At 32.1% G+C, this 10608-nt stretch overlaps 1 protein-coding gene across 1 annotated transcript in view; it reads right to left on the bottom strand.

Annotated features, from left to right (window-relative positions):
* Positions 1-10608, bottom strand: part of LOC118183862 (dynein axonemal heavy chain 7-like) — a 368025-nt gene continuing 357417 nt past the window's right edge. The window contains exons 73-75 of the mRNA XM_085812440.1: positions 7093-7184; positions 3476-3580; positions 1-460 (exon numbers count right to left, since the gene is read on the bottom strand). Coding sequence (XP_085668566.1) covers positions 307-460; positions 3476-3580; positions 7093-7184 — 351 coding nt within the window. The 3' untranslated portion in view covers positions 1-306. The remainder of the gene's footprint in view (positions 461-3475; positions 3581-7092; positions 7185-10608) is intronic.

The following is a 10608-nucleotide window of genomic DNA, read 5'->3' as shown; positions in this document are numbered from 1 at the left end:
TATTTCTTTTTTATTGAATAACAAAAGATTTACATTTTAAATATGAGGAATTATCAAAACAGAAGAGAAACATATCAGAGTAAAATGTAAAATTAGGCAAAGAAACAATCTTGTGTTTGGTATAGATTTTAGTCAAGACTTTATTGAGTTCGAGGACAAACAAGTACAGGTTCGCAGATTTCTTTGTTCCGGTTAATGAGGGACTTGTACTTATTTGGCCTTGAAATCGATAGAGAAATCTATGCCAAACACAAGGCCTAATTTTATGAAGAATTATATTAACTGATAGGGTGCCGTTTTTTGAATTTAATCATCTAACTGGCATAGCAGAGCTGTTCCTCTCTTTATCCAGTGCTGAGGTCGCCTGTCAGTTGGCAGAAGGAAATGTAATACATAGTTTGTTGAATGTCCAGTTGTTGATAAAGTACCTCGTCTTTCACTGGTTTTGTATAATGGTGATCTAGTTAAGGAGGAGAATGATTAGAAATAGCTAAATCAGGAAAAGTAGAATATTACAGAATGGATATGTGAAATCTCTTTAAAAAAACCTTACTAACTCTATTTTTAATATTTTTTGTGCATTTAATGGTTATTGTACCTTATCATCTTTGAAAATCTTGCCTCTTCAATTGATGCATCACTGCCAATGCTGCTTCTGAGGAGTGTATTTGATTATGCTGAACCTTCTCCTTTTAAAGTTATATCAATTTTGAAAAAAGTCTGTGGGACTCGGTCAGGAGGTCAGAGCCGAGGAAGTACAGTTGTCTCCATTTTGGCCCAAAATCATGTATTAAAAGAGATGCGTGTATGGGTATATTGTCATGATCCTTCTGGCAAAATTCATGGTGGGTTCCTTGATGTCAAAAATGGCAAAACAACTTGTCACATTTTTTTCAGCGTTGGGGAAACTTTTCCTAACACTGTGAAGATAGGACATTTTTTAATATCAAAGCCATAAATCCGTATATCATCGCCAGTAATCATTCTTTCATGAAGTTTTCATTCTCATTTCCTTGCAATTTGTCTTTCTATTTGAAGGGCTTGCAGAAAGAAGGACCAGCTACATTTTGGTAAATCTGTGTGAATTGGTCTTTTTTAGTTTAAAAAAAAATCATTCTTTGCATTGGAATAGTCATAAAAAATAATTTTTACTAGCACTTTTAATGAGGACAAACGTTTAGAATGCAAGTTAAAAACTGAATTTTTAAAATTTTTTAAAAATTTTCCAAAAATTTTAAAATGTGGAGCTGAGTCTTTCTTACTCATACTGCAAGCCCATTAATTTTGAATTAGCAGACATGGGACAATTTTTCAGTAACTTGATGCATTTCCAACTTCTCAGATAAAATGTGATGGCATGATCCAAATGTGGTGAGTGATCCAAAGTGTGTGTGATCCAAAAGTTGTGGATTTATTTCGATGTTTGGAAATTTTGATTTTCAATTGTTTTAATTTCAATCATAAATTCATAGAACTTTACTATACATAATGGCAAAAATGCTATCAAAAAACAAAACAAAACAAAAATTACATAAAGCAAGTGGGAAGAGTAATATTTTGTGTGAAAGTAACAATTTTTAAGATCTTGTTTGCACTGCCATGAAAGTAAGATATAAAAAAATATGTAGCACTGATCATCAGGGATATTACGAAATACAAATTGTTTAATGACCTTTATTCTTCACTGGTCTTTAATAAGAATAGAAAAACTTTCTTCAAGCAGTAACAACAAAATATAATGTCACTGATGGTTTCACATGATAAGCAGTGAAAGAGCATCATATGAAATTTGTTACAACTTGAAAATATATGAAACTGTGTCGCCCAGACAGTGGTTAGGGGAGCCTGACTGCGATACCAAAGGGCCCGGTTTCGAATCCCCGGAGAATTGAACTACTACCTTATGTAGCTGTAGATTTGTCAGATTCCACCCACCCTCTCCATTTTCCAAACAGGAAAGCATTTTTTGATGATAACAGCACATTGTGGTTAGGTTGAGTGGGGTAAAGCTATTCGAATATTACAAAGCACACCAGAGCTATCTGGATAAGGGAAGGGATGTCTTCGTGGAGAACTTTCAAAGGGGAATGGGCTCATATTCATGTTACACATGGGGAATACCTCAAAAATCTACCATGTAGCCAGCCCACTCACCTGGGTTCCAACACACATCGAATAACCAATTTTCAGAGTCAACCACTTTGTCATTGGTGGGGCAATATCGCACCATAATTCAGAAATTTCTGTATATTGTTGCAGTTGGAACAAAACTGTTTATTGTTTATAAAATGCTATAATAAGTGCATTAAAGTAAAGAACGACTTCGTTGAAAAAGTTATACCCTTTTCCGTATACATTTTTATCTAGGTTAAAACTATATAAGACTACCTGGATTACTTTTTTAACATCAAGCTGATTATTTAATTCACATTTGTTTTCATTCATTAAAAATTTAAAAGCTTTTAACTTTTTTCTAACTTTAATTTGCAAACTTAAAAACATTATAGATTTCATTTGAATATCTGTTATTTCCTTTTCTAGCACGTAAATTTCTAGAAAATATTTGCATTTTTGAATTAAATAGTAATACTCTTCTATTTATATCCAAACATCAAAAATATAATTAAAGATGTGCAAAGTGTATCTTTGAATCTTCGTAAACCTTCATTCATTTGCGATGAAGAGTCCACAAGAAAGCTTCATTGTCCAAATATGAATAACAAAGAAAAGCTAGTTTTGCAGAGAGAGATATTATGCTTAATGATCTGAATGTTTCAATATAACATGCTATTTCAAAACGAACTGGAAGAGGGAAGAAATTCAGCGATATTTTTCTTTAATATATAGCTGAGAACACTGTACAAAATGTCTTATCTCAATATTAATAGTAATTAAATGAGCTAAAAGATGAATTTTAATAAAATTTCAAGAAACTGAAATAAATCATCACATTTACTGAATGCTAAAGATGCATCACATCTACTGGGAGGGGAGCATGCGTTTAACTAATATTAATATTAACTTGTACTTAGAACACATTAAAAATACGATAAATTCCATACTGCACTTCGAATATTCTAATCCATTGGCTAAAACTGGGTTTCCCCCCCATATGTTAACAACATTCAATAATAAACAAAAAATCACAGAATGTTATTAGATTTGATTTTGGTTAATAGCAGACGTGCTACATGAAAGTGAGACAAAAAAAAAAAAAAAAAAAAGTATGCCAAAGGGATGCTCTCACAGCTTCATGTACCAAATTTGCTATATGAAACTGAGTCTTTAACTAACTGGTAGAAGTTACATAAGTTCATTATTATCTACACCACAGTTATATTAATAATAAATAAAGTAATTAAGTTTCAATGTATTAAAATCATTATTTTATTGAAATTAGCTGCATTTGTATTTCTTCCTTTTGCTAAAAATGTTTAGGTCATGATATTAATATTCTCCAATATTTAATACTTACTTATACCGACTTCCTTCCATAATATTTATTTTCAAGCAAGGAAGCAACCAAATAATTGGCATTGAATATGAAAGAACTTTAGGATCTTGCTCTGCAAGCATGTTTCTAGAAAATAAATAAAAAGACAATTTTTTTTTTCTTGCGAATATTATTAACACTTTATTAATAACAAAAATAATTTAAGAAGATTTATTTTCAAAGAGCAAATCAAAAAAGAACTAAAAAAAAGAAATGTTCATCATGGGAATGTGCTTTTAATTTTAGTAGCATATACACTGAATTAGGGATAGCGATGGCTATGCAAATTTTATAGCGCTGCGCGTCATCTGTGCTCACGTGAGGAAGTTATGGTAAATCCACATACAGCTAGTGCTATGGTTGTTGTTAATCAGTTGTTTCAATTACCAGTATGTGTAAAACTTCTGATTTAGACAGCTTCAATTTCGGACAGATAGTAGGCACTCAACGCATAGGCCATTCAATTTCCAAAATCCTCATCGAGCTAGATTTTCAAGGTCGACAGTATCAAGAGTATATCGAGAATACACGGATGGTGGGAAAAAGAACTAGCGATTGGGGAAATTGCAAAGGACAATTAACATAGAACAAGCGTGGTGTGAGACGGCTCAGCCTTATTGTACATAGTCAACGAAGCCAAACATTAGCTCAAATTACCACCCAGCTGAATCAGGGCGACAGTTGTACAGTCAAGTAAAAGGATCGTGCAACGCTCGCTTCACTATATGGGCTTCGGTAGCCGTAGACCCACGAGAGTACCTTTGCTGAATGCATGCCATCGAGCTGCACTTCTTGGCTGGGCAAAAGAATACAGAGAATAGACTCTAGTGGACTTGAAATGAGTAGCAAGGAGTGATGAATCTCGATTCTGACTAATTAATACGGATGGGAGGCTGAGAATATCGCGTCAGATTCGTGAAGCCATGAACCCTGTAAGGCGGATTGGAACTGTACAAGACCATGGTGGCTTAATCATGGTGTGAGATGTTTTCTCTTGGCAGTGTTTGGGATCTTTGGTACTTGTACTAACCTCCTTCAATATGATTCGGTACGTAGAGTTGCTGGGTGATCATCTCCATCCATTTATGTTGTCCTGTCATTCACATGGAAATGGACTATCCCAGCAAGATAACTGCATCTCTCACAGGTCCCAGTTGGCTATGCCTGGTTGGATGAGCGTTCTGCTAACTTCTTTGTCATAAATTGGCTACTTAAAAGCCCTGACTTAAATTCTACTGAGCATCTTTAGGACGTTTTGAAGAAAGGTTTGAAACCTCATTACACAACACTAGCGACTCTTCCTAAATTACAGATAGCTCTATCCGATATTTGGAAAAGCCATTCCCGTAGAATGCTTCAAGAAACTTATTGAATCTATGCTTCGTCGTTTGGCAGCCATTATGAAGGCCAGAGAAGGCCCAACTCGTTATTGACTAGCTATCCTTAATTCAGTGGCACCTCAGTGTATTATGATAATATAGTCTGATTCCAAGTGACTACTGCGAACTCATAATAAACTGAAATTATATTAGTTATATTGCAGATTCTAGAATTACATGTCATAATGACCAGCATTATGTTGATTATGCTGTGTTTATTATATTATATAGAATTATGTACAAAATATTACTTTCTTTTATCTACATTACAAAATTATAAAATATTACGGTTTGTAAAATTATATGTTGCTGTATACGTCAACAAATTATGGAAGACTTTTTTAATTTAGCTGCAGGGTCAGAATGTATGAGAATCTGTAAGTTACATAAGTTAGTCACATTCAAAGAGAAGAATTTAAGACAACAGTTCCAGACGATCTTGGTCTTCTGTGGTGGTGGTTGCCTTGTATAAAATGGCAATTATTGTATCTACAACTTTATATAACAATAGAAAGACAGTAAGACAATACGTGCCTGTAGTAACTTTACGTGACTGTGAACTAAGAGTATACTCATAGGCATTGACTATAGTGTATAATATGAACAACATAGACAATAGTGAACCTCGAAAATAATGTCCTCTAAATGTCCTTTCTATGCTTGAGACGACGCGGGAAAGCTTCCATGAAGCATCTCAACATGTCCTGTGGGTAGTGTCGGATTACAGCCATAGCTTCCCACTGCGCAATTCTGTTGGAATCAAATTCCATCTTCTATCGTTCTTTCCAACACTTGCATATAAGTTCTTTAAAAGCATGGTGAGTATTTCTTAAGAAAATTCTTGTTCAGATTAATAGCACATGTCCTTCTTATTTAAAAATTTCCAGCAAGACTCAAGGTGGCTGCTACGATGCTTAACCGGTAATATTATCATTCAAATCCAAAATTTGATTTTTATTCTTGGTATTTTAAGGTGATAAAATGCTTTACGAAATAAAAAGTCTTTTGAATCAATCTGTAATTTTATATAGTTATCTGACATACATTAATTACTCCCTATTTTCACTGTTCCGCTGCAGCACCCACTGAGCGTTTATGACAGAACCTGTTCAAATAAAAACTTTCACTGCTATGAAATGCAATGGCTCTATACTGATCGCCTGACTCCCCACTCTCCACAGATGCAAGTGTGTTATACACATGCGCAAGCCCATTCTGGCAGACCTGCCAAATCAAAATGACGGATACAATTTGCGTCATCCTACAGTACTGACTTTCATTGCTTTGAAACATGCATTATAATGTACGTTTTTTTTTTTTTTTTTTTTTAGTGTTAACATCTATCGTAGCGAGTTGAACTTGAGAGCATGTTCCCAATTTCTTTTGGGAGGCTTTATTATGTATATTGCTTTGGTTGGTGAATGGGTGACATTAAACGTAGACTTTAGCATGGTGAGTATTTGAAAATTCTTGTTCAGATTAATAGCACATATCCTTCTTCTTATTTAAAAATTTCCAACAAGACTCAAGGTGGCTGCTACGATGCTTAACCGGTAATATTATCATTCAAATCCAAAATTTGATTTTTATTCTTGGTGTTTTAAAGGTGATAAAATGCTTAACGAAATAAAAAGTCTTTTGAATCAATCTGTAATTTTATATAGTTATCTGACTTACATACATTAATTACTTTGAGGGAGAACAAATCTAACTGATTGTGATTTATTTACTTAGATATTAAACATAACTTGCATTAAGTTTAATATTAAGCAATATGATCCAGATTTTAATCACACAGTGCATAATAAATGACCATTAAACACAGGAACGCTGATTTAAATGCCATTATGGATTAGATGAGAATCAGAAAGTGTTTACAGTTATATAAAAACCAACATGATAACTAATAGCATAAAAACAACCATTGGAAAAAAGTGGCAATTTTGTTTCTAAGCCAGTATATTAACAACAACAACAAACCGCATGGAAATTATACATGCTATTAGTTATCATATTAAGTTTTAAGTTAAGTTATAAGAAATAAAATGGATAAGTTATAAGTTATCAGAAATAAAATGGATATTATAAAGCTATTGATATGAGAAACTAAAATTGTAAAGCTGATTGACCATCCTTTGCAACATTGATGAACAACTTTAAGATAAATATAATAATAAACAATTAAAGATATTCATTGAAAAGCAATTATGAATTCATTACTTTTCTTTATCCCATTTAGCACCATCCAGGAACAAACCATTTATATAAACACCATCATCTGGAGCTTTCTCGATTGCATCCACTTGCAGAACCTATTAGTTTATAATGCATTATTTGTGAATTAATAAGCATGAACATACATAAATAACAATGCTGATTCAAACATCGAGGATTTGAATTAATATATAACTTTTAATAGGAATGCTTTAATTTCTCAAACATTTTTTAAACGAAGATCACTTTTATAATTTAGAATATTCTGCGGGGCAACTTACTCTTGTCTCCGTCATAAAGCAATTTTTTTCGTATATATGAACATACTTATATTATTAAAGTACAACTAATTAAAATTTATTAAATTTTTATATTTATATTAAGTATCTGAGTTAATAGAAGAAAAATTATATTCATTTTTAATAATTCAATGTTATCAAAATTTGGATAATTGGACTTCATTCAATAAAAAATAAATAAATTGTAGAGTCATTAGATTATATCGATGCAGGAACGTGAAAAATGTGCAGTGCCCTTGCCGGGATTAAATATCCGGTTCTCCCGGATACGCATCGAGCATGCTTGGTACACATATTAATGAGATGGATGAGCTTGCTGATTCTTACATTGCAGTGCAGTATTTGTACACTGGTAAAAAGCACCGAAATTTAAGTGCTTTAAAACCCTTCCTTGCTGGTAAGACTAGAGTAGGGAAGTCCGCATGTAGAGTAACAGGTAATCTCTTCATATAAATAAAACAACGAGTCTGTCTGGGTGTGTGTGCCTTTCTTTCGCGCTGCGCGTAAGCTAATAGACCCACGGCTACGAAATGTGGTACGTAGGTGCATCAAGACAAGAGCCAGTGCACCTCGAAACGATTTTTTCTAAATTCGAATTAGAATTTTTTTAATTTTATGTTTTGTGACGAAATCGCGTCATTTTGAGATGTAATGGGCTATAGGAAAGCGAGATTTTACTCTACACACTCCATTTTCACATCGTCATGAAACGCAGGCACTTAGCTATTTTACGAACTTAAAATAAATTTCATGTTTCAATAAATCGATTAAATACGAATTTATTTAACAAAGTGAGCTTAACACTTTTTCAACGGGATTTTTTTCTAAAAACGTTTATGTACAATTTATTTTTCTTTGATTTTTGGACACGTTAAACATTCATCCTTGCCACTGCTTTTACAAAAAGAATTTTGGAAAAATGATAATATTTTGTATTTTTTAAAAAATGTTTAAATGAAGCTTCCGAGTACACTTCTCACATCTTTAAAAATGTGATTTTGGCAACAATTTTCCTTTCTTATTGTTGTTGATAGATTTTTGATGAAATCGCATCATTTTGAATAGTTTCATTCTTTTAGAAATATGGGTTCGTCAACAATTATTTCTTATGTCACTGTTTTTAAGAGATTGGCATATTTCACTGTCATTTTTATATATATATATAATACATTTTTATTGATGTTTTTTCTGCACAGTAAAATTTTGTACGCGGAATTTTTTGTTTTTTGAATTTCTTTCGTGTTATTTTTTACTTATTTTACTGTTTGTAAGATATTGAAAAGTTTTGCATGATTTTTTTCCTTCAACGTAAATTTGGTTAAATTTTTTTATTAGGATAATTAATATTTGTATTAAGGGTATTTGTATTAAGGGATATAGCTTATTTCATTGTAATTCTAATTTTTTTTTCTCTCTTGAAAATATAAGATAAAATATCATTAATTATACTTTGCTTTTCAGAATTTTTTTTTTTTTTTTAATTCTTTTATGTTATTTATTGCTCATTTCACTGTTTATAAGATATTGAAAAGTTTTGAGTGATTTTTTAGGAAACAAAGTCCTTAACCTCCTTTATACCATTTGAGTTCTTAAGATTTTGCAAAGGGAAGTTGGTTAATTTATTTATTAGGATAATTAATATTTGTATTAAAGAATATTGCTTATTTCACTGTAATTTTGTTATACGTAATAACTTTTTTTATGAAGTTTTTCTGCAGAGTAAAATTTTAGGCAGTTTTTAAATTTAACGTTTAGTTTTCCCTTCAGCGATTTTTCCGGTACATTTAAAAGCCAGACGAAGGCTGTCAGCGAAGCTGCTAGTCTCTACATATAATAAAAGAAAGAGTCTGTCTGTGTGTGTTTTTCGTTCGCGCTGCGCGTAAGCTAATAGATCCACGGCTACGAAATTTGGTACATAGGTGCATCTAGACAAGAGCCAGTGCACCTCGAAGTGATTTTTTTCGAAAATCGAATTTTTTTTTTTTTTTTTTCTATTTTATGTTTTGTGACGAAATCGCGTCATTTTGAGATGTAATGGGCTATAGGAAAGCGAGATTTTACTCTACACACTCCATTTTCACATCGTCATGAAACGCAGGCACTTAGCTATTTTACGAACTTAAAATAAATTTCATGTTTCAATAAATCGATTAAATATGAATTTATTTAACAAAGTGAGCTTAACACCTTTTCAACGGAATTTTTCTGAAAAAGTTTATTTTTAAAAATGTACAGTTTATTTTTCTTTAATTTTTGGACACGTTAAACTTTCATCCTTGCGACTACTTTTACAAAAAGAATTTTGGAAAAATGATAAAATTTTGTATTTAAAAAAAATTTTAAATGAAGATTCCGAGGACACTTGTCACATCTTTAAAAATGTGATTTTGGTAACAATTTTTTTTTCTTATTGTTATTGATAAATTTTTGATGAAATCGCATCATTTTGAATAGTTTCATTCTTTTAGAAATATAGGTTTGACAAAAATTTTTCATCGTATTTCTTATGTCACTGTTTTTAACAGATTGGCATATTTCATTGTAATTTTTTTATAGTATACAGGGTGTTTATAAAGTCCCGGACCCATTTTGATGTTTAATAACTCATAAGGAAGATATAAACAAACTTATGGCATTTATTGATGGAATAACTTATATATTTTCCTTTTCAGGTTGGAATATCTTTACTTTTGTAAATATCGTCTGCGCGTGTGGTTAATTTCAGATAATTTCATTTTCCAGTCTAAATATCTGTACTTTTTTAAATATCGTCTGCTTATTAATTGCATTTCTCTTTTGTTTTTGGCAACTATTGCAATGTTATGTTCTGATATAACGCCGCCGGACTTTTTTGGGGGGGATTTTTAAAGGACAACGTTTACAGGAGGAGAGTGTCGAACATTGATGACCTAAAAGCCAGAATTACAACCGTAATAGCCTCTGTGGATGCCGACATGCTTGCCGGTACCTGGCGTGAAATTGAATATCGATTTGATATTATCCGTACGACGGAGGGGACACACGTGGAAGTTCATTGACAAGGGACATGAAACTTTTTGAGTCTATCTAACCATTTATGTTTTCAATTTTAATCTATCTTTATTATTTTATGAGTTATTAAACATCAAAATGGGTCCGGGACTTTATAAACACCCTGTATATAATACATTTTTATTGATTTTTTTTGATAAAGTTGTTCTGCAGAGTAATATTCTGTGCAGTT

Source organism: Stegodyphus dumicola, chromosome 3, assembly GCF_044657685.1.
Source record: "Stegodyphus dumicola isolate Sdum_Otavi_A_Nest chromosome 3, ASM4465768v1".
Classification (NCBI taxonomy): Eukaryota; Metazoa; Arthropoda; class Arachnida; order Araneae; family Eresidae; genus Stegodyphus; species Stegodyphus dumicola.
The sequence above is the reverse complement of the archived record's forward strand: the minus strand, read 5'-3'. Positions and strand labels throughout refer to the sequence as shown.